Source organism: Danio rerio, chromosome 19, assembly GCF_049306965.1.
Source record: "Danio rerio strain Tuebingen ecotype United States chromosome 19, GRCz12tu, whole genome shotgun sequence".
NCBI lineage: Eukaryota > Metazoa > Chordata > Actinopteri > Cypriniformes > Danionidae > Danio > Danio rerio.
The window spans coordinates 8,851,499-8,875,476 of record NC_133194.1 but is presented as its reverse complement, the minus strand read 5'-3'; the positions used below and the strand labels follow the sequence as shown (position 1 = coordinate 8,875,476).

Below are 23,978 nucleotides of genomic sequence, written 5' to 3'. Positions count from 1 at the left end.
AAGTGCACTCATTCAGCTGGTAAAGTGGTGTGTAATGATGGACACTTCACACACCGACCGCAGGTTTGCTCACGTGGTGGAAGGGGCGGAGCTATCGGGCGCATACGTTGGATTACTTTATTTTGGATGGTGAAGCAAAATTCTCCTACGAGAGTGATTATAGCGCCTCCAGATGGTGAATGCGGTTATACTCGTGGCAGGTTTTATTTGATAGTTTAGTCATTTATTTCTCTGATTTAGCAAACGTTATCAGGGAAACGGTTCAAATTTCCGCTTAGTTAAAAAAAAAAAACATTAGTGCTTTATTTGGGACAACACTGCATACATACACTGTGCTGTTAAGTGTGTAAGTGCACAAGTACATAGTATATATTATATAGTGTGCCATTTGGGATGCAGCTAGTGATGAAGGGTGGGTTGGAGGCCATGATGTACAGAGGCTGTTTGGCAAATTTGGCCATATTTAAAATATCAGTGGTTTAATGTAAGGGCTGCACGGTGGTGCCGTGGGTAGCACGTTCACCTCACAGCAAAAAGTTCGCTTGTTTGAGCCTCGGCTAGGTCAGTTGGCATTTCTGTGTGGAGTTTGCATGTTCTCCCCGAATTCGCGTGGGTTTCCTCCGGTTCCCCAAGAGTCCCAAGACATGTGGTATAGGTGAATTAGGTAAGTTAAATTGTCTGTAGTGTATGTGTGTGAATGAGTGTGTATGGACGTTTCCCAATAATAAGCTGCAGCTATAAGTGCATCCGCTGCGTAAAACATATGCTGGATAAGTTCTCGGTTCATTCTGCTGTGGCGACCCCAGATTAATAAAGGGACTAAGCCGAAAAGAAAATGAATGGTTTAATTTATGGGAAATAATAATATATTGGTTTATTATCATTTTAATTAAAATATTAAAATATTTTAGATTTTCTTGTTTTCATGTAATTACCGAAACTGTGTATTTCACAGCTGTTGGCTGTGACTGTTTGTAATCATCCCCTGCAATTTTGATCAGGCATTAATCCTGTGTCCCTCTTTCGAAAAGCTACATGGTAAGTAGATTCTCCAGTCATTTTGAGGAAAATCTGTCATAAATTCTGAAAATCTGTTTGTAACTTTAAGCATTCACACACAAACTTTCACACATTCACAAACTTTTTTTTTCTTGCAGTTTTTCTGGAGTTTTTATAAAAAAAGTTCAAAACTGTGCATGCTTACATGTGCTGATTAGCATCTTTTAGCTATAGGCTCAGAAGTAAATAAAATGTCACTACCGAAACTTGTGGGTAAAGTGTTTACTAAGCTTTATTTGGGGGCACTAGGGGTATTACGCAATACAAATTGTGTGTGACATCATCAGAATTGTTGTTTTAATGATATGACAAATCATATTATTTTGTCAGTCATTTTATTGAGTGTAAGCTCACTTTTTTGACTTGTCTGCATTGTGCATACTTCTGACTTGAAGACAGTATTAAATAACTCTAATAATAACTCTAATAACTAATAATTGTATTTAGTACGGTATGGTACGGGTCGGTATGCTTTTATGTTCATTTCCACTGTAAAAAGATATCAAAAAGTGAACTGTTTATGTGTTCTTACCAGATATTTACTGTCAGATATGTGTCTGGCAAATATGCTTGCTGAATTTCAACATCATAGAAATTTATATTAGCACAAAATGTTGACAATCTGATTCAGATTGAAAATGTTGTGGTCACACCTGAAACTTTACCTCAATATGTCAAAAATAAAACATACAGAATTATCAACCAAGAGGTTTTAATAGCGTTTACTTTTGATTTACTGTCAAACTAATGAATCTTTAGCTTTGACATCATCAACTTTATGCCTTTTACAAAAAAAACAATGGATTAAAAATAAAACAAATCTCATAAATTACTATTTATATGATGTTAAGAATTTAATTGTTACTGTTAAAATAACAAAAATAGATTTAGAATATAGATGTAAACAAAATCTTAATAGATCAATACATCTCTTATTAAATTAGAAAATGTTGTAGTGACAATTTTGGGGTGAGGACAAATATTGCAAAACTTTTTGAAAATACAATATAAGAATGAACTGCACAATTCCTAGAAATGTGTACATTGGATAATATACAACTTGCATACCTACAACATCTTTCATCAAATTTTTCATCAGAATTTCATCAAGATGTTAACAACTGTGAATTTAAACCAATTCTACTCACTCTCAGAAATAAAGGTACAGGAGCTGTCCCTGGGGCAGTACCTTTTCAAAAGCTACATATTTGTAACTGAAGGGTCCATATTGGCATAAAGGTACTTTTTTAGGTACATTTGGGTATAATACGCACCTTTTAGGTACCACTTTGGATTATTTGGGTACAAATATGTATCTTTTAAAAAGGTACTGCCCAAAGGACAGCTCCTGTACCTTTATTTCTGAGAGTGTAAACTGGCCATTATATAAATAGTACAAAAAAATTTTAAGACCTATTTTAAAGACAATGAGTTCACCCGGTGACTCAGTGGTTAGAACTATCACCTCACAGCCAGATGGTCGCTAAAAAAAGCTAAAAGTTTGCACGTTCTTCCCGTGTTGGTGTGAGGTAAACTGAATTGAATAAACAAAATTGGCTGTAGTGTATGAGTATGAGAGTGTATGGGTGTTTTCCAGTACTGGGTGTGGATGGAAGGGCATCCGCTGTGTAAAACATATGCTGGAATAGTTGGCGGTTCAATCCGCTGTGGCAACCCCTGATAAATAAGGGACTAATCTGAAGGAAAATGAATGAATGAGCTCTCCCAGTTAATAGAATTGAAGATTATTTTTAAAGCATGAGCATTATCACGATAATTTGTAAATGCACTCAATGTAAACGGTAACAATTTAGGTTCCAAAAGACGTTTAATATACTCTCTTTCACTTTACCCTACGTCTGCTGAGGTTATAGAAAAGATCCCGCTCTTTTTGTTTTCTTTAATGGTGTCAAAACTCTGCGCACCCTCCATCTCGACAGTTTGCTGGAGCGCCGCTGTCGGGTCTTCATGATCCACTGCCTCTGAGTCAGGATGATGAACTCCAATCAGCAGCTCGTACAGTAATGATCCCAGAAGAGCCCCGACACACGTTACGATTATAGGCACCCACCACCATCCATGTCCAGCCCTGACACAACAACAATCAAAGAATTAAATTACCTTTTTATATCAAAACTACATCTTTGTATATCAAAACTGAGCGCATGTCAGTTGTCTACCTTATAAAGTAGCTTGTAAGTAAGAAGTTGGAATGTTCGACTGACCTGAACACCTCGTCTCCCCAGCCTGCGATGTAGGAGAAGAGTCTTGGGCCGAAGTCTCTGGCTGGATTGATGGCATATCCGCTGTTAGACCCCATGGAGATCCCGATCACCAGCACGGCGGCTCCGACAAGCACAGGCTCCAGACCTGCAGGTGCAGGTGTGTTATGAGCATCTCCCAATGCAAGAACACACACCAGCAGAGCAGCCGTGCCAATGATCTGCAGAACAGGCATTTGTTCATTTCAAAACTGAATACATTGTTCAATCTCTCTTTTAATCTTCATAATCGTTCTAATGTCGTTCTAATTTAAAAAGATGTTTCGCTATTGGTGGATTTTCCCATTTACTTATGACAATATCCACTTCAGAAAAGACTATAAGTGTGATCCATTGCGACTAAAATGTATGTTATTTATTATTATCTTGACTAATTGTATGAAAGTATAACTCTAAATGTTTTATGAATGAAAGACTAAATCTTAAAGGGATAGTTCACCCAAAAGTTGTCATTTTTATGAGTTTTCTTTTTCTGTAGAATGCAAAAAAAGATAGTTTGAATAATGTATTAACCTGCAACCATTAGGTTAGAAAAAACAACTACTATAGAACCACTACGCCAACACCGAAAAAAGAAACTTAAACCGGTTGTTTGTGACAACTGAGGTTTAAGTAAATGACGGCAGAATGTTCAGCTTGGTTGAACTATTCCTTTAATGCCTGTTCAAATTAATAATAATTCCTTACATTTATATAGCGCTTTTCTGGACACTCAAAGCACTTTACACAATGGGGGGATCTCCTCATCCACCTCCAGTGTGCAGCATCCACCTGGATGACGCGATGGCAGCCATTTTGCGCCAGGCCACACACCACACACCAGCTGATTGGTGGAGAGGAGACAGTGATGAAACCAATTGAATATGGGGATGGTTAGGAGGCCATGATGGACAGTGGGCAGATTTTAATGCCGGGGATAAACCCCTACTCTTTTCAAAGGACATCCTGGGATTTTAAACGACCACAGAGTTTCGGGACCTCGGTTTAACGTCTCATCCGAAAGACGTCGCTCACTGAGCAGTATAGCGTCCCCGTCACTATACTGGGGCATTAGGATCCACACAGACCGCAGGTTGGGCACCCCCTGCTGGCCTCACTAACACCACTTCCGGCAGCAACTTAGCTTTTCCATGTGGTCTCCCATCCAGGTACTGACCAGGCGCAGTCCTGCTTAGCTTCAGTGGGCGACCACGTGAGAGTTGCAGAGAGCTAGCTGCCGGCTGCAGGCAAATTAAGTCATCATACTCATCCTCCACTTGTTTCAAACCTGTTTGAGTTTCTTTTTATGGCTGAAGTTAATTTAAAAAATGCGTTGAACACAAAGGAAGATATAATGAAGAATGTTGGAAGAATAGAGCCATTGACTTCAGTTTTTTTTTTATTGGAACTATTCCTTTAACCAATTAAAGATGCGCTAAGCAATATTTGGGAAAATAAATTAATTAATTAACAAAAATAAAGGGGTTTGTCTCGTAAACACAGCAGAGACAAATTGGTAATTTTCATTTAGTATGTTTATATTTTACACTTCCTCTTTTACATTTTTACATCATTCATTTTACAAATGCATGTTCAGTCCATTACTGACCTGGTCTACCACTCCTCCCCACAGACTCAGATAATCTGCTGGATAAGTTGAGAAGATGCCCGCTGTAGCCGTGGCACCACTGACTGTCAGATGCCCTCCAGTGAAATCCATTATGGCGTCTGTCAACAAACACATATCAATAGAAACATTTGTTTTTTATATATAGATTGCATATGAGATAAGCAGAATTATAGGAGCCATGTAAATATTTAATGTCATGTGGCCAGGGGAAAACGTGAGAGTCATTGATTGTGAGTTAAAGGGGACCTATTAGGCCTCTTTTTATAAGGGTGCTTTCGCACTAGCACTTTTGGTCCGCACCCGGGTTCGTTTGACGTCATAGTACGGTATGTTTAGCTGGTGTATACGTGTCTTCTGAACTCAAGTGCGCACCCATGAACCGTACCTGATTCCGCCTGAAAGAGGTGGTCTGGGGTGCAATTCATGCAAACTCTGGTCCGGTTCACTTCTGGTATGAATGCAATCGTACCAAATAACTGAAGTGAACCGCCGACTGTACAACAAACTATCGTTTTTATAACGTTCATTCGTGTGTGTGTATCACATACTGTACCTAGGTGACAAGCAGGACTGAGCCATGGCAAACACAGTCATGTCTGCTTGTATCCTCCAAAAACAGTTTCTGCATGTTTATAATGTTTTTTTTTTTGCAGCAGCAGCAGCAACAGATGGACGTGTATCGCTTTCTGTATGTCCAAAACTAAAAGCTTCAGTAAAAGCAAATCGACAGGGATTAGCGGAAGTCTTTCCATTTTAGCGATTTGCTTTCGTGACCGTCACCTAGCATTGGCCTTCCATATAAACAAAACAGCTGCTCGATAACACAAGCGTTCAGAAGGAAAAAAGACAGTGTAAACACAAACTAACCGAGAAGGTGGCTATAGGGGGTACAGTCGAACTTGGGTAAGGTCCAGCCAAATGAACCAAATGTGAAAGCACCCTAAGATGTAAAATAACTCTCTGATGTCACTACAGTGTCTATGAAGTTTAATCTCAAAATACCACACAAATAACTTTTAGGCTTTGATCCAAACTGTGTTGTTTTGCTGAGGGTCGTTTTAAATTCAAACGAGATTGTGTTTCCTCTTTTCAAAAGCTACAAATGCCTGTGTGTCAGCATAGAAGCGGATCAAAACTCTAACAGCAGACAGCTGCTTCTCACTCAGGGCTGTCTATGCTAATGAGGGAAAGATCGTCACTAATGGGCGGGGTTTCCCCCTTTGATGACAGTACAAGCAGAGAATGTCAATCAAAGTGTTTCTACATACTGTTTTTATGAATTGTGATAATTTAAAAAATAGAAATAATTATTGTTAACCATAAGATGCAAACCAAATTGTTAACCAAAAAGATGCATATTCACAAACTGTTGCCAAACAACTGTGTTTAAACCGCTTATAAAAGTGATTTTTGCATAATAGGTCCCCTTAAAGCACCTGTTGCTGGCAGAAAGGGGGTGGTAAATGTGGGAGTTCCCCGTTGATGTTGACCATATTATTCATCAATTGGATTTTAAGTCTGTCTTCGTCTTTCTGTGAACACTTGGTTGTAAAATGTGCGACAAAGAAAACAAACAAGACGCACATGCAAGATGATTGACGTGTCTCAAGTTACCCCCTCCCTCAGCTCTTGCGGCTTTATTTCTGTATCGGCCACCTCAAGGATTAATCTCCACTCACCATAATACTGCAGGGCAACCGTTGCTGCAGCCAGAAATGCACCGAAGAGCTGCGAACACACGTAGAAAGGAAGACGAGTCCACGAAAACCTGCCCAAAACACACAAACTGACGGAAACCGCTGGATTCAGGTGAGCTCCTAAAACACGAGACAAATATCTGCTCAGTGCTCAGTCACGTGCATTGTATTAGGTAAACCGTCGCGGATCTAACGTTACTTAGAAAATTAACTGGCTACGTTATTTAAAAGCTATTTCAGCTCAATTTATGAATGATATGCTTTAATTGATGTCTTAATGATATAATATAGAACTCTATTAGTTCCTACCTGACACTCCTTTTGCAATGTAGATGCCAAATGTGGTTCCCAGTGCGAAGCCCAGGTTGATTGACAGGTACTCTCCCTTGGTATTCTGAGAGGTGGTGACCTGAGCCACTGATCCACACCCGAACAGCTTCAGTGTGGAGGCAGCAATATTATATAAGCAACAAATATGAGAATTAATCATGTGTATCCATATGAAGAAGACACAGTGTCTATAGTGAGAAGGTTTATGGCAGTATGAGATGCTGTTAATTGTATTTCCAGTGAAGCGGTGGAAAAGATTAAGCAGTTCAAAGTCTTCAAACAGGCTTGAGCTCCATAAACGAGCTCCTTAATGGACTATTATGATTATGATTTATACTTTCTTATAAGTGCTTTTTCAGTTTTATTTGAAATTACACATCTTTAGTGATTCTTGAAACCTGTAAACAAAATTCTTGCTGCCTGATTTTTTTTAGTTGAATCAAATTGACTTTTCTAGTCATCTCAACTTACTAATAATATTAAGAATTAAGTTGCAACCTGATTAACTTATTAAAAAAAGGTTAAAGCAACACAAATATTTGTTGTCTTGGCTTTTTTACAGTGCAGACCTTCTTTACACTTTATTTAGAGTTATATTAACTACTACTCACATCTAAAATTAAGTACAATGCACTTGATGTGCTCATATTGTATTGCAGAAGACTATTAAGCTTGTAAACAGGTAGGGTTAGGGACAGGTTTGGTGGTATGTAGGTTTAAGGGTTGGTCAAGGTTTAAAGGATGGGTCCACAATGTAATTATAAATGTATACGTACAAAAATTAATTACAGATGCAATTGCATGCCAATAATTGCAAAATATAAGTACAATGTATGTACTGTATATACAAAGTGCAATTATTAATTGAAATGTACGTTCATAGTAGGTAATGAAACATAAAATAAAGTGTAACCAAGAGGAAGAACCTGGAGAAACAAAAACATATATCGAATTTAGTTTATATTTCCATTCGTAAAAATGTTAGGTGACCAAACTCTTATTTTAATCAATATAATCGTTTAATAAAATATTTAGTTTTGTGAAAAGTATCTATATAATATTCATTTTCAAAATGGGGTGTGTATGGTCTTTAAATTATGCTTTAATTTTGTGAAACTATAATTACTAGTAAGGAAAAAAGATTTTTAAGGGGCGGGTGGAAGGTCCCTATAACAAATATTTAATACACTGTAAAAAAAAAAAAAATGCTGGGTTCCACACTAATTACCTAATGTTGTCGCAACTTAAATGTTTTTACAAATTGAAGTGGATTAAAACTATTAAGTTACCCCCCCCCCCCCCCAAAACAAGTAGTTTAAAAAATTGCTAATAATGTTTTTGAGTGTATATACTGTACTTCAATCACAAAATCTACACCTAACATCAAAACGTGTAGTATAATTTGTATATTTTCATTTTTAGATTTCACATTTTTGGTGGAGATTAAAACGTAAAAATACATTACAAATGTTAATATTATTTTAATTTATTGGGTATAATTTTCATTATACCAAACACATTAATTTTCATTATTAAATAAACATTAATATTAGTTTCTACATTAATCATGATGTGTAATGAATTAATCAATTAGAATGTGCTATTAATTTGCCAATTATAATCAATTGACAATGTATAAACACACACACTTCATTTGTTACCATTTCTTAATTTTACTACCCAGATTTATCAATTTTACTATTTACTAATTGACAGTAAAATTAATAACATGAATAATTAAAAGTCGTATGTTTATTAACCATCATTAACATTAACTAAGATTATTAAATATTGTAGACTGTAAAAAAAAATCCACTCAGTTTCCAAATTGATTGTGTTAACTTGATTGTTTTTACAAATTTAAGTGGATTGAATATAAAATAATTCAGTTGTTCCAAAGAAATCAAGAATTGTTTTGATTCAGCTCATTTAAATAAGCAGTTTGAGCAAGCAGTAAGTGGAGTGTTTCATTGTTAGTTCATTTAACCTAATTGTTAAAGTTCCCAAATAACATAATACGAATCTCCAAACATTCATAAATTTAAGCCTCAGTTCATGTAGCACATGTTCATGATGCAAATGCAATTGTTAAGATTTTTGACTTACTATTAAAACATAGACTCCAAAAAACTCCGCCAAACATTCTCTGGGCAGACGACTCTTGATTCGGTATCTCCTCAGCAGACGGTCCATCACTGCACTTTCTTCTGTTTACAGTGAAGTAAATGCCAGATTCATTAGATTATGGAGAAGCTCTGTAATGAAAACATGCTCATCCAGAAGAACTCATTATCACAGCACACGAGTAAACTCAGAGTGTCTGTTGTGGTTAAAGTGTGTTTTATGTGTCTGTCAGGGGAAGGATAGACCATTACAGGTAGTACATTGCCCTTTTGTGTCATAAAACGATGAGCAGTTTATTGTTAACCTTTATCTGTGATGCACTGTTGGCATATACAGGACTATGTGCAGAAATATTTCACTCTTCACTTTAAAAAAAAAAAAAAAAAAAAAGTTTTTTTTTTTGACAAATTATACTGGAAAACACAGCTTAAAGGCACAGTTCACCCAAAACTAAAAAAATCCCTTGTTTACTCACACTAAACTGGTTCTAATCTTTTATGAATTTACATCTAACATTGAAACAAGATAAGGAAGAAATTCTGAAGAATGTTCAGAAAAAAACAGCTATTGACATGCAGGGTCCGAGTTATACATTGGCAATCATGGGGATCTACTTTTTTGGTAGGTTATCAAATTTATTTATTTAAATGACATCAAATGAATGAATAAGACGTGTTTAAGTTTTCAGTGTTTTGAGTGATATTTAATGCATTCTGATGTACAGTAACCTCTGATTATATCAGCTTACTATAGCTCAAACTATGCATCTAAATTTACTTTAACTTGAATATAAAACACCAATTTCACAAGAAAAGTGTCTCGTGACCACTTACAAAACCATCGCTGCTCTGGATCTGCAGGTTTATATTGTTGAATGATTCTTGCAGAGACTGATTGGTGCAATTATGGATGAACCCCTATAATGTATATTTGTATTATCTATTATTTTCATTTATTCATTCATTTTCTTGTCGGCTTAGTCCCTTTATTAATCCGGGGTCGCCACAGTAGAATAAACCTGTCAACTTATCCAGCACGCTTTTACGCAGCGGATGCCCTTACAGCTGCAACCCATCTCTGGGAAACATCCACACACACATTCATTTACACACACTCATAAACTACGGACAATTTAGCCTACCCAATTCACCTGTACCATCGAACCAGCGACCTTCTCGCTGTGACAGCACTACCTACTGCGTCGCCCCTATCTATTATTTTAAATATTGATATTATTATTTAATATACAAATCATGGAAAACTATTTCTCACTATTTAAAGGCTAATCCGCCCATACATCTTCTTTTGACGCCCTTCAGGGGGGATTGAGTGTTAATCAGGGGGGTCAATCCCCCCCAACTCCCCTTGTAATTCACACCCTCTTGACATCCATAACATGCTATCAAAGTCAACGGTTTTCAAACATGCTATCAAAGTCAAGTTTTTCCACCAACATTCTTCAGTATATCTTCCTTTGGGAAACTCAAGCAGGTTTGAAACAAGTGGAGGATGATGAGTAAAAAAAATATTATCTTTTTTTTTTTAGGTGAACTGTCTCTAAAATAAATCATAAATCATGCAAAATACTTTCAAGAGCAATTCATTTAGGTGTAATAGTTGACTAATTTTAAACAAAACTGAATATAAAACATAAATACATGCTAAAAAGAAAACTATTGCATGATGCTTTATATGTATTATACACTTTATACATTCTAAACATTTTATTTTTGACAAACTTGGGTGAGTTAGCTACACATTTAAAATCATTGTAAAAATATACCCCAATGGTTAGATTTGCCCATGTGAGTAAACTTTAAGCTGCATAAAAAATATATACATACTAAAAAGAAAACCATTGTTAACGTTTTATATATTTTATGCACGTTATACACTAAAAATTATCCAAAAATGGTCAATTAGCTACAAATTTATTTAAAATAATAATAATTAAAAAATGTGTTTTAGCTCATTTTGATGTAGTTTTAAAAAATTGCTAATAATGTTTTTGAGTGTATATACTGTACTTTAATCACAAAATCTACACCTAACATCAAAACGTGTAGTATAATTTGTATATTTTCATTTTTAGATTTCACATTTTTGGTGGAGATTAAAACGTAAAAATACATCACAAATGTTAATATTATTTTCATTTATTGGGTATAATTTTCATTATACCCAAAACATTCATTTTTTAAAATTAGCTACAAATTTATTTAAAATAATAAAAAGTACCCTAATGGTTAGGTTCATGCGAGTCAGATGTAAGCTGAATCAACCTAACAATTTTTTAAACTTCACCAAAAAAGTAAATAATTCAACGTCATTTAATTTATTTTGGCCCTATCATATTTCTTAATAAAGCTACACTAGTTGACATCAGAAACGTTCCCTCGATGTCTCTGATCACTTCTGTGATTCCATGATAGTAAGACTCAACAACAGCCAACAATGTTGAGCATATTTCCGGTGATCTTGTATCTGTAGGGCTTGCTTCTTAGGTTATCAACTAAGAAGATAATAACTAGATAACTGAGAATAAAGTCAATCTCCATAAAGCTGACTTCATTCACTGATGTCTGATCTGATGTCACTAGATAAAGATCTTATTTGGTGCAATCACAAGCAAACCATACATAACATAAATCATAGGTGTAATACAAACATAACCCCAAGCGTTTACAAACTCTGCTGCCTGTTAAAGGGATAGTTCACCCAAAAATGATAATTCTGCCATCATTTACTCAACTTTCACTTGTTCAAAACACGTTTGACTATTTCTTGATGACTATACAAGTAAACATTTGAAGACAGCAGGAAACCATTGATTTCAATACTATTTTCTTTTTCTACTATGGAAGTCAGGATACAGGTTTCTTCAAAATGTCTTCTTTTGTGTTCTCAAAAAGCTAATAAATGTAGCTCCTATATGCCAGGAATCCTAATGGCATACTTTGTTTCTAAACTGTACAATTATACAGCTCTTTAAGGATTAAAAACCAAATGTAGGATACTTTACACCAAAGTTAATGCTTTGTTTTTAATGAAGAATAAACAATAACAACTCTACAATTGTATGTTTACCTCATTCAAAACAATATCACATTATTTTATAATGCTTTATCTTTTATATTAGCCTGAAACATGATATTTTTGTAACAAGGAAAAATCTTGTACTTTTAGTGCTGAGCTGGTCTGCAAGGTAGCCCAGGCACACATAGTTTAGGACACCAGTGTTAAAGGGATAGTTCACCCAAAACTGAAAATTCTGTCTATAGCCCCATTTCACACATACAGACCTTTCCGGAAAATTGCCGGCAATTTTCCTGGAAAGGTTGTATGTGTGAACAGGTCCTTTTTGAAAATACCGGTAAATTCGTTCTGGCTATTTTCTGGAAAGAGAAGTTGTAACATTACCGGTAATTTGCCGGAAGGCTGCGCTGTGTGAATGCAGCAGGAAGATTGCCGTAATAAGCACGTGCACGTCTAGAACGTGCTGACGTGAGACGTCTGCTTTAGCCAATCACAACAGTCAGACGCATTTACGTCCGCTGGGTTTGTGAGGATAAAAGCCTTTGAATATTTTCCCAGACGCATTTAGCTGCTAGAAGTTAGTCAGATCACGTTTATATGTTCTTCTTAATGCCAACTGTGTAAATAATCATCGATGAGATGCTTATGATAAGCCGTTGTTTGTTTACCTTCAAGCTTTGCGTGCAACATGGCAGGTTGGCAGGTTTATTCTGTGTGGCGACCCCGGATTAATAAAGGGACTAAGCCGACAAGAAAATGAATGAATAAATGAAAATAATAGATAATACAAATATACATTATAGGGGTTCATCCATAATTGCACCAATCAGTCTCGGCAAGAATCATTCAACAATATAAACCAGCAGATCCAGAGCAGCGATGGATTTCGTAAGTGGTCACGAGACACTTTTCTTGTGAAATAGATGTTTGTATTCGCGTTAAAGTAAATTTAGATGCATAGTTTGAGCAACAGTGTTGAGCAACCTGCACATGCACATATTATGAACATCTCGACATGCGAAAGTGATCCTGCGAAAGTTGTTCACAATATTGATCATCCACAGAGTTTGTAATTTAGTCAAATGTTTACAAATACAAGCGCAGCCGTTTAAAGCTCATTTGTGGTGAATGATGTCAGAATTTACCGGTATTTTGGAATGGATGTGTGAATGCTCTTTTCCGGAAAATTTCCGTAACATCCTCGCCTGTGTGAACAGCGCTTTTTTGAATATACCGGTAAAGTCGTTCCGGAAATTTTCCAGATATTTACCGGTATCACTGTGTGAAAGGGGCTATTATTTACTTGCTCTTCACTAGTTAAAAACCCGTTTAAAAGAAAACATTTTAAAGAATACAGCAAACCTGTAACCACTGAATTGCATGATATTTGTTTTTATCTACTTTGGTAGTCAGTGGTTTCAGCTTTCTTCAAAATATCTTCTCTTGTGAAGAAAATTATAAAGGTTTGGAACAGATTGAAAGTGAATAAATTGTGAGTATTTTTTTTTTTTTGGCGAACTATCCCTTTAAATGATCTTTCTTCCTCCATTTTTAAGTTGACCGTGTACCTACTATATAAGTGAATGCAGATTTCAGACTGTCAGTTTACAAGAATACATGAGAAACACAAGAATCCAACTCCAAATCCATCCTATAATTATTGTTTTCCCTTAGTTTTAGTTGCTAGCTTACTTTACTAAATTTTGATGAGCTGCTACTACTGACTTGACCTCAGAATGCTAAGCAGCTGTCAAAACGAGCAGCTCTCTTACATTTAGAATCACTTAAAAATACAATGTACTGCGTTTGCTCTATTTATCCAATAAAAAGAGCTGTTTGCTTAAATTAGTGCTCTTCAGATACAGAAAATATGCCAGCTTCCACATTTAGATGTTCCTGAAAACAATTCATGAGACCGTAAGGCAGACTTCATTTAGTTTTTTTATTTACACCTATTGAAATAAAATGTTTAAATATATTAAAGTGTCATTTCTGAACAAAACCCAACTAACCCAAAGTTCGGTCTATATAATTATTTGCATATCTTTAATGGAAATTATATAAAAAATGAAAAAGTCAGCAGAGTTTTGAGGTTCATTGTGTGATATTTGATCAATGTTGATGTTGTGGATCTCCACAAATATACTTAAGAATGAAATATTGTGATCGTGGTGGGTTTGCCGGGAAAGAGATTGTCCTTCGGTTTTGGTTCCAAAACTCTTTTAACTTCGAAAGCCTCTGAAGAACTTGGAAAACATGGAGAAATCATCCTGCATGTCAGAACCACCTGAAAGATGCAGAAAACACATCACTGAATGATTACAAATAAATATGTCTAATGTACAAATACTGTAAATGCAAAAGACTTTATGTAAATGTGAAGACATTTTATTAACATTAATGCTAAGGGGGGATGATACGCATAGATAACTTTTAGTAAGATCCTTGGTTTTGAGATCTTAGCTTTTTGGGGAACAGCGGTGGAGAAAACTAATCATAAAATTGCTTGTTTTTTATTAAGTAGCAGTTTACTTAAATTGTGTCTCTGTCTTTCTTTAAATTACAATATTTTTACAATTACAATAAATATTTTTAAATATATATATTATATATATATATATATATATGAGCAATATCACACGAGTAGCAGTGCGATATGGCTGTATATCGGCACTGGTGGGAGCCGTGCGTTGTGCCCACACCACTGCCGATATACAGCCATATCACACTGCTACGAGTGTGATATTGCGTTTATACAACAGTTTGACAGCATAATTGTGTATATAAAAACAAAATCAAACAAGGAGAGTCTCAAAAACCCTTTTGTATGAGGAACTACTTTCTTCTGGATTCAAATCATAAGCTGACAGTTAAACAGTTGAGCGTGCATCTTTTAAACTTTAGATCTGTAGTGTCTGCTTTTTGCTGGCTGTATGTGGGCGGAGTAATACACAAAGGGTAAAGAGGCTGTAGGAGTTCTGATATTGCAGAATATCGCACGGCTATCAGCCAATCAGATTTGAGAACCAGACAGAACTGTTGTATATATATATATATATATATATATATATATATATATATAATTTTAATAATCCACACTCAAATAATAAACTGTATGCAAACATGTATGCAAACATTGCACATCTAATTATAACTATTCATTTTTTGTTTTTTGTTTTTATGAAATTTTTATATAAACATACATTAAATAAATACATTGGATAGAGTTTAAGTAAAGTACAATAAACATAATCTATAGCTTAATAATCTTTATTTACAGAAAAAAAGATTATTAAACCACTAACCTGGCATTAAAGGACCAGACTGATCCAGGACTGGCCTATCTTGCCCACCTGGCCTTTCTGAGATGGTCACGGTCGTCTCTTCATTACCTTCTCCATCTCTGACTGTTCGCCGTTCTTCTACAGTCTACACAGACAGACAGACAGACAGACAGAGACACACACACTCTCCGTTATTATAAGCATAAATGCAGAGCATATTTACAGCCTGAAATATAATTCTACAATGATTGTATTTAGAAATAGTATTGAAGACAAAATGATCCACTCACTCCATCCGGTCGGACCACCTTGGTGACGCTGACAGACTTAAAAAATGACCTTGTTTTTGGCTGTGAAGGTGCTGGATCTTTCAAGATCTGGTCCAGTCCACCTGAAGACACCTGTGAGTCCAGATCTGAGGCAAGAACAAGAAAACAAAAGATTTGTTGAAGGAACATCTGTAAGATGATAACAGCAATGCTCAGATGATTACCTTATGTAAATTAGAGTGTTTGTAAATTAATTTCTGCTAATTTACGTTTTTATGTGACATTCATCATCTTATGATATTTAAAAACTATTTATAATACAATATAAATAAACATAAATTAGATGTTATATTTTCCCATTATTAAATTAAATTTGCATTTACCCTTTGTTAAGTAGCGCGCTATCCTTCGTTAAGTAGGTAATCTAGAATATTTAGTATATACAGAGATCCCCCGCTAAAGAAAAAGGTTGTCAAATTAGCTTAATTGAATCAATAATTAGCAAATCCATCAGCTTTATCTGTAACAAAAAAATTAAATGGAAACCTACTGAATGGTTTTGAGAACTATATCTGCTCTCAGACTTGTATAATTGTTGTGAAAACCTGCACAAGATGCATTACCTCCATCCTCCCTTTTGTCTTCCCCCTTTGGTTTTAACAGTCCATCTTTCCAAATATCGTTGAACTGAAATGAAAGAAAGCCAATAAGATGAGACGCTGGAATGGAGAGACTGCAGATATTCACTGGCAGACCTCGATTTACCTTTGAGAAAGGCCTCCTGTGAGGATGATTTGGTGGAGAATCCTCTCTGTGCTCTGGATCTTTAGGTGAGCGGTCAGGAGACTTCAACATGAAATCTCTGATGGGATTCCCACTTCCTGTCCCACTCCTGCCTTTCTCAACTCCTTCCTGTGGAGGTGGAGCTTCTATTGACGGGAAACCTGATGGGAAGAAGCAGAACAGATGATGCTAGAAATGTATCATCACTTAAACCAGTGCAATTGTGAACCACAATCAGTTAGAGAATGTACACACAGTTGAAGGCTGACTAATTAGACCCCTTTATATTTTTTCTGTTTAACTCAAACAATTTTTTTCAACACATATCTAATCATATTAGTTTTAATAACTCATTTCTTATAACTGATTTATTTTATCTTTGCCATGATGACAGTAAACAATGTTTTACTAGATATTTCTACCCTTCTATACAGCTTAAAGTGACATTTAGAGGCTTAACTAGGTTACCTAGGCAGGTTAGGGTAATTAGGCAAGGCACTGTATAACGATGGTTTGTTCTGTAGACATACTGAAAAAAAAAAAATTGATTAAGGGGGATAATAATATTGACCGTAAAATACTATAAATAAAATTCAAACTGCTTTTATTCTAGCTGGAAAAATAAATAAATAAGATTTTCACCAGAAGAAAGAATATTATAGGTAATACTATGATAATTTCCTTGCTCTGTTAAACATCATTTGGGAAAGATTTTTTAAAAAAAATACTAAAAAAAATTCACAGAAGGCCGAATAATTTTGACTTCAACTGTATTTGAACTCAATAAGGTCAGTTGTAAAGCAGCAGTCCGCGAGTTCTGTCTCAGTTTGAAAATGCGCGATTGTGGTTATTTGCACTGGTGTAGATACTGGCCTAGACACTTTCACTCAATTAGTAATTTTAACTGGAGAATGTCATCTGAACAAGCAATAAAATACATCGGCCACTTTTGTTTTGACCAAATCTGAGGGGGAAAGTAATACAATAAATTGTGCAATGAGCTGATCTAACCATCATCAATTAGCTTATTTCACAACAAACTGTAAATTATTACCCTGTTCTGACATTGTAAGACAATTTGTAAAATTATGACAAGCCTGTCATTGTGTATTCGGCTAAGGTATGGACAGTTTAGAAATTTTTATCTTGGGGTATTTTTTCAGTAATTTGGGGTCATTTAGTACCAAAAAAGGAAAGAAATTGAATACTTTGTAATGTCAACACTCATGTTGCTCTTCTCATAAGTATTCTTTATTATTATAACATCTTCATTCATTCAGTCAGTCATTTATTTTCTTTTCGGCTTAGCCCCTTTTTTCATCAGGGGTCAACACAGCGGTGTGAACCGCCAACTTATCCAGCATATGTTTTACGCAACAGATGCCCTTCCAGCTGCAACCCATCACTGGGAAACACCCATACACATTCACACACATACATTATGGCCAATTTAGACTACCTACAGCACACTTTGGACTGTGGGAGAAACCGGCGCACCCAGAGGAAACCCACGTGAACACAGGGAAAACATGCAAGCTCCACACAGAAATGCCCAGCCGAGGCTCAAACCAGCGACCTTCTTGCTGTGAGGCGATCATGCTATCCACTGCTCACCCATGTCACCTTATTGTTTATAAATTAACTATAATTGGTCATTCAAAATGTTAAATTGAAAAGGGACAGAGCAAAGAGACACACCTCTCGGTCCAAATCCATGTCGCTCATCAAAGCGTCCCAGACCAGCAAACATCTCCTCCATGTCTCTGAAGATCTGGCCGAACATCTGAGGCTCTTCAAAGCGTGCCCCGCCTGGACCGAAACTGAATCCAAACCTGAAGGCATCGTCAAACGGATCCCGATGGGGTCTGTTAAAGTCATCCTCGTCTTCATCATCATCATCTTCATGAATCATTCCATCAAAGAAGGGGTCCCTGTATTAAAAAAAACCATGATTCAAATTGTCAGACCACTCTAAACTAAACATCACTGTAGCTGATTAATCTGGCGCAATATAGGACAAATTAATATTATTTATGCCAACAAGGTCTACATTTAAAAGAAAAAAAATCATTATTTATGTTGATTACCATTACACCAAAAGTGCTTACAGTTATATGCAAAGTGCCGTTGGATTTTTAACCACCATTAAAAACCCTTTGTATAGTTTAAAATATATTTAATCTAGGTTTGGTGTAAAAACAATAATAGTTAATTAAAGAAAATAAAGATAAGTGTAACATCAAGTGACAGGTAATGAAAATATCTTAATTATTACTAAAAATTATGAATGTTTATTTAACAAATATAACATTTTAGCATGCAAGTCTAAGCATGATTTTAAGATAAATATTCTTGGGTCAAAAAATATGCTGCTTATATTCTGTTGCTCTGCTTTTTTTTTGGGTGGGGGGGTTCATAAAACTACATCCAGTGTACATATTTGTACAGGGCATCACGGTGGTGCAGTGGGTAGCAAGATCGCCTCACAGCAGGAAGGTCGCAGAGTCTCGGCTGGGTCAGTTGGCATTTCTGTGTGGAGTTTGCATGTTCTCCCTGTGTTGGCGTGGGTTTCCCCCATATTCCAAAGACATGTGGAACAGGTGAATTGAAGCTAAATTGGCCATAGTGTATGCGTGCTTCCCAGAGTTGGATTGCAGCTGGAAGGTCATCCGCTGCGTACAACATATGCTGGATGAGTTGGCGGTTTATTCGGCTGTGGTGACCACTGATTACTAAAGGGACTAAGCCGAAAAGAAAATTAATATTCTTTTATCTTTTCTTTCATATTTCTTCTCTTTATATTAGGATATTCTGATGTCATCTGTTGCTGAATTTTTCATACTTATTACTACTTTAAAATGTGAAACCGCAATAATTAAGTCTCATTTAATTAAAGTACTTATGAAGAGGTGTGTGTTAATGTTTCAAGGAGCAACACGGTGTTTACCATTTCATGTTCTGGTGTGTCAAAATAAAAGTGAAAGAATGTTCCATATGGCTTCACATCTCTACATCTCAGCTGTTACTTACTCGAAAATAAAACTGGACCAAATAATCTGTGTACTTGCAAAGTTATTGTCTATCTAACATATATATTAAAACTTATAATGACACGAACATAATTTAATTTCAATATATAAACGCTTTTGTTTATTTAAAAATGTTTAAATGTTACTTGTATTAAAACCATTAACGATACAAAAACCTCAAGAAAGCGAGATGAATTATATTAGATTACATAACTTCTACACACAAGATTACCATTTAAACGATCATCGTTTTGCTTTAACCATTATGCTATTAACTTAACACAAAGGATGCAATTCACAAGTTACAAACCGTAATATTTGCAGATAAAATATAAATTAAGTACATAACGCACAGAACAACACAAAATACACGTGGTTATATATTTAAACATTATCTGTTTAACAGCAGCAGCTGTCAGGTGACGTTTGAACTTATTTTAACAATTTGACAAACTCACCTGCGGCCATCTTCTCGATAATGACCTCCGGGAACCCCGAAAAACCCACGAAACAGATCAAAAACGCTCATTTATGGACAGAATCCTGAGACCTTCACAAAATGCCACCATAACAAACAGAGTTGCATCAGAGATTAGCGCAGGAAGAACAGTGAGGAAACCTACTAGAGCTTTCCACCTGCTTCCGCACAAGTTTCAAAATTAAAGTCCCACACGGCATGATGTGTTCCTTCTTGCGTCTGTTATCTTTTAACGCTTTCTTTCTAAACAAATGCTTAAGTCAATTAAGTTGGATTATATTTAGTTACATAAAGTATCGATACTGTAAAATGAACCTTATGAAATTTAAAACGATTACATACACGTTTTACCGGAAGTTTATCGGCTGCATTTTGAAATTAAAAGTATATACTAAACTTTCGATAGTTCACAAATAACCAAACGTTACCAACAAGGTAATGTCATCATGGTTATACGCTGTAAAAAAAATCTAAACTATTTCTATAACTATTTGTAAAAAAAAAAAAAAAAAAAAAAAAAAAAAAAAAAAGTGTTTAATTTGTTTCAGACCGGTTAGTTTGTTTCTACTGTAAATAACAAGAATGCTGGAAACAAGTAGCCGTTGACTTTTATAGTTATTTATTTATTTTCCCCTTCTATAGAGGTAAGTAGCTACCTATTTCTAATATTCTTAAATATCTGTGTTCAACAGAAAAACAGACTATATTTATGTTATGTAGGATATGTATGGGAGAAATAAAGGACTTATACTATCAAAATGTGCAAGTTTAAACATTCATGAAGATTTTAAAATTGCTTAATTTTAATTCATCAAGTTTAAAAGTAATATCTTTGAATAAATTCTATTAAATTACTGTGTTAAGTAAAAAATATGTATTTTTAAATAAAGAGGTTTTATATTGTTGGCAAGTTAAAAAGTTAAATAAAAAGCACATCAAAAATTTAAATCTACCTTACTTTATCTGTAATCTAGTATTGGATTAGATATTTAGGTAATCTACATATGCATCGTAAACCAAATTATTTAAATATATTCTACATCCAGCAACTGTGGTAAGATTTGTATTCAGACACTTAACTATCATTTCAGTCCTATTTTTACATAATAAATTGAGAAACCAATACATTTTAAACCCCAAGGCAACAGGGCTCCTTGTATTAGATTTAAAAAATAAGATGTGAATGTACATTTGCAAAGCAACACTTGACGTGATCAACCTGAACAAAGAAGCAGACTGCAGTTAAAGAGGCACACAAACTTCGGTTTTCTTAAAAAAGACATTCACATCCCAAAAAAATGATGAAAATGTCTTTTTCTTGTTTATTTACTTAATATTTATATATATATTTTTTACAAAATAAAAAAACATTATGAAACAAAACGAAATGCTAACAAGTCTGTGTAGGGATTCGAGAGGGGAGAAAAGAAGCCATCAAACAAACAGACTACAGTACTTGTGTTTTTTATATATATATATATATGTACAAGACAAGTTTATCCATTTAAATCTTTTTAAAACGCACAGTACAAAAAGAAAGTCACTGACAAAGAAAAAAAAAACAAACAAAAAGAAAATACCCATAGTACAATTCTGTCCATCAGCACTTTCCTAATAATCAGATTACTAAAAGAATATATTTGGGGGACAGACGGGAGGAGAAAGACTGCAGGTCAGAAAGGAGGACAGAGAAAACACAGGGTGGCCCAAAACAAAAAACACACACGGGGTGACCTCTTAATCCCAAAGCAAATGAGAGAAACGTCACGCTTATGGCAAAACAACGAGGTCAAAAGTCATGCCCGAACGCAATCCAGTCTCCCTGCAACAGGAAGTGCGGTTAATAAATCAGTCTGCGGAAGGAAAATAATAACAATCTGAAGTATAAGGTGACCAGTGCACTTCTCACATCCAGAGAGTACAGTAAGGCTCCAATAAAGGAATTAAAATGAATACGCATTGAAGCCTAGTCTAGAAGCACAACATTCATACACTGGCCACCCTGACGATGCCACTCATCCATTCGCTCAGATAGAAAATAAACCCAAACGCACATGCACATACACACGCAATACAGATCCAAAGCCTGTCAACTCACCTATACACTTTGATTTTTTTTTGTTATCTCCATATATCTATTTATATTTGGTAAAAAATAAACTTCACAACTGCAACTAGCCGATTTAGAGTGATATCATCCTTTTTGCCCAAAATAAAATTTGGTAAAAACATATAGCAGGGGAGAACAGAGGACTGCAGATCAAGCAAAGAAAGAGAAAGCAGGAAAATAATCAACTCTTTGAGGGAAAACAAACTCAATCCTGCCCTCCCTTTCTTAATCAAACCTCTCTTTTTCATTTTATCCGTCAGCAAATGAAAAAAAGAGGAGGGAAAAAAACAAAAACACCTAAACATCTGTCCTTTTAGAAAACTTCTATGTTACAGAATGAAAGTAAAATTAAAGGAGGGGTGGGGGGGGGGGGGATTCAAGGGCTTTTTATGCATTTTGAACAATACAAACTTTGAATACTCAATACTCCCATCATGAAGGCCTAAGTAACTATCCATATATTGGCGTTCAGATGTCTCCCCCTGGTCTCATCCTGGTGTGGCGGCGCTTACAGTGCTGCATCTCTCTCGGAACAGCACCACCTGAGGACTGAGGCTGGAACTGCAGGGTGACCAAGCAGACGGGGAGAGAGAGAGGAGAGGGGCGCCGTGGAGGATTGAGGGGGAAAAGAATAGGAGATCATCTGGGGGAGAAAAGAAAACTTCCACTGATCCAGCCTTTGGAACTGCAGACAGAGCCGGACAGGATCGGGGTGTTAATTGCCTCCCCAGTTGTAGCTGTTGTATCCAGATTTGTTGATCTGGGACTTCTGTTGAATGGAGGCGTTCTGACTGCGCTGTCCAGAGCCACTCTGAGGAAAGAAAATAAAAACTTTTCAAATCAAACATGACTGCAAAACAGTTTTTTTCTTAAAACAGTAGTCAGGTCTGACTGGCGAAGAAAAAAAATTTAATAATAAAATATATATATTTTTTTTAATATACACAAATTTATATATATACTAATACGCGTGTTTGTGTATAAACTATTCATACCAATTCTTATTCATAAACATTTCAAACCTACTGTTCGACCTACTCGATCATCTTAGAAGCTTTGATTTGAAAGGAAGAAATATAATAATAATAAAAATAATAAAACATATTAATAATAAATACAATCGTAATACAACAAAACAAACTCACTTAAAAATATAAGCCATAACACTGGCCTTTGTTTTGTAATAGGGAAATATAATTGGTAACAATAATAATAATAGCAACAACAATATTAATAATACCAATAATAATAATAATATTTAGAATAATAATAAACAATAACACATAATAGTAATATTATTATTACTATTATGATTGTGGTGTTGGTTTTATTATTGGCTCAACAACAATCACCATAATATTACCAATAATAGTAATAACAACCACCAAAATAATAGTACTATTATCATTATTATTATTATTATTACAACTATTATGATTGTGTTGTTGTTGTACCGATAACAACAACAACAACAACAACAACAACAACAACCACCACCACCACCACCACCACCATAATAGTAGTAATAACAATAATAATTCCAATATTAATAATAATAATAATAATAATAACACCTAATAATAATTATTATTATTGGTATTATGATTGGTACAACACCAAAATCATCATTACCAACAACAACACCAATAACCAACAACAACAACACCAATAACATCCAAATAGTAGTAGTAATAATAATAATAATAATAATAAAATAATAATAATAATTATAATTATACCTAAATAATAGTAATAGTAATAACAACAACAACAACTATTATTATTAGTTACGAATATAAACTTATTTAATAATGTAATTCAATATTTAAAAGAGATTCAAAAATAAATAATTGAAATTCTCATTTAATACGAGGGAAAAACAAACAAA

General features: G+C 35.1%; 4 protein-coding genes across 21 annotated transcripts in view; 1 reads left to right on the top strand and 3 right to left on the bottom strand.

The window, feature by feature from the left end:
- Nucleotides 1-1,754: 1,754 nt before the first annotated feature.
- Nucleotides 1,755-10,458, bottom strand: aqp10b (aquaporin 10b). Of its 2 annotated transcripts, none has more exons than XM_005159392.6 (6): nucleotides 9,084-10,458; nucleotides 6,957-7,083; nucleotides 6,630-6,767; nucleotides 4,930-5,048; nucleotides 3,285-3,502; nucleotides 1,755-3,148 (listed from the first exon to the last, which is right to left on the bottom strand). In XM_005159392.6, the coding sequence occupies exons 1-6, from the start codon at nucleotides 9,168-9,170 to the stop codon at nucleotides 2,908-2,910; spliced, it is 930 nt and encodes a 309-aa protein (XP_005159449.1). In that variant the 5' UTR covers nucleotides 9,171-10,458; the 3' UTR covers nucleotides 1,755-2,907. The 2 variants fall into 2 exon arrangements, with proteins under 2 accessions (XP_005159449.1, NP_001076516.1); NM_001083047.1 differs by having other exon boundaries at nucleotides 2,311-3,148; nucleotides 6,630-6,718; nucleotides 9,084-9,170.
- mllt11 (MLLT11 transcription factor 7 cofactor) overlaps nucleotides 4,453-23,978 on the top strand; it is a 369,559-nt gene continuing 350,033 nt past the window's right edge. The window contains exon 1 of the mRNA XM_073930951.1: nucleotides 4,453-4,489. The gene's annotated coding sequence lies outside the window, so the exon portion shown is untranslated. The remainder of the gene's footprint in view (nucleotides 4,490-23,978) is intronic.
- hax1 (HCLS1 associated protein X-1) lies at nucleotides 14,066-20,093 on the bottom strand. The gene is made up of 7 exons (NM_001002337.1): nucleotides 19,961-20,093; nucleotides 18,172-18,404; nucleotides 16,456-16,634; nucleotides 16,314-16,377; nucleotides 15,712-15,836; nucleotides 15,443-15,566; nucleotides 14,066-14,424 (listed from the first exon to the last, which is right to left on the bottom strand). The coding sequence occupies exons 1-7, from the start codon at nucleotides 20,029-20,031 to the stop codon at nucleotides 14,360-14,362; spliced, it is 861 nt and encodes a 286-aa protein (NP_001002337.1). The 5' UTR covers nucleotides 20,032-20,093; the 3' UTR covers nucleotides 14,066-14,359.
- ubap2l (ubiquitin associated protein 2-like) overlaps nucleotides 21,241-23,978 on the bottom strand; it is a 40,400-nt gene continuing 37,662 nt past the window's right edge. For 16 of the 17 annotated variants that reach the window (XM_005159396.5, XM_073930404.1, XM_068215010.1 and 13 more), the window contains one exon: nucleotides 21,241-22,901. In XM_005159396.5, the coding sequence (XP_005159453.1) occupies nucleotides 22,806-22,901 (96 nt within the window). In that variant the 3' untranslated portion in view covers nucleotides 21,241-22,805. The remainder of the gene's footprint in view (nucleotides 22,902-23,978) is intronic. The other variant, NM_001083066.1, reaches the window with a different exon arrangement.

Excerpts from the sequence above, each read along its gene's own strand:
- hax1 (NM_001002337.1), bottom strand. The coding sequence starts at position 20,031 with ATGAGCGTTTTTGATCTGTTTCGTGGGTTTTTCGGGGTTCCCGGAGGT. Across the intron at positions 16,635-18,171 it reads ACATGGATTTGGACCGAGAG|GTTTCCCGTCAATAGAAGCT; the intron begins GTGTGTCTCTTT and ends TCTTCCCATCAG. Across the intron at positions 15,567-15,711 it reads AGGTGGTCCGACCGGATGGA|ACTGTAGAAGAACGGCGAAC; the intron begins GTGAGTGGATCA and ends CTGTCTGTGTAG.
- aqp10b (XM_005159392.6), bottom strand. The coding sequence starts at position 9,170 with ATGGACCGTCTGCTGAGGAGATACCGAATCAAGAGTCGTCTGCCCAGA. Across the intron at positions 6,768-6,956 it reads CATTGCAAAAGGAGTGTCAG|GAGCTCACCTGAATCCAGCG; the intron begins GTAGGAACTAAT and ends CTCGTGTTTTAG. Across the intron at positions 5,049-6,629 it reads GGTTGCCCTGCAGTATTATG|ACGCCATAATGGATTTCACT; the intron begins GTGAGTGGAGAT and ends GTTTGTTGACAG.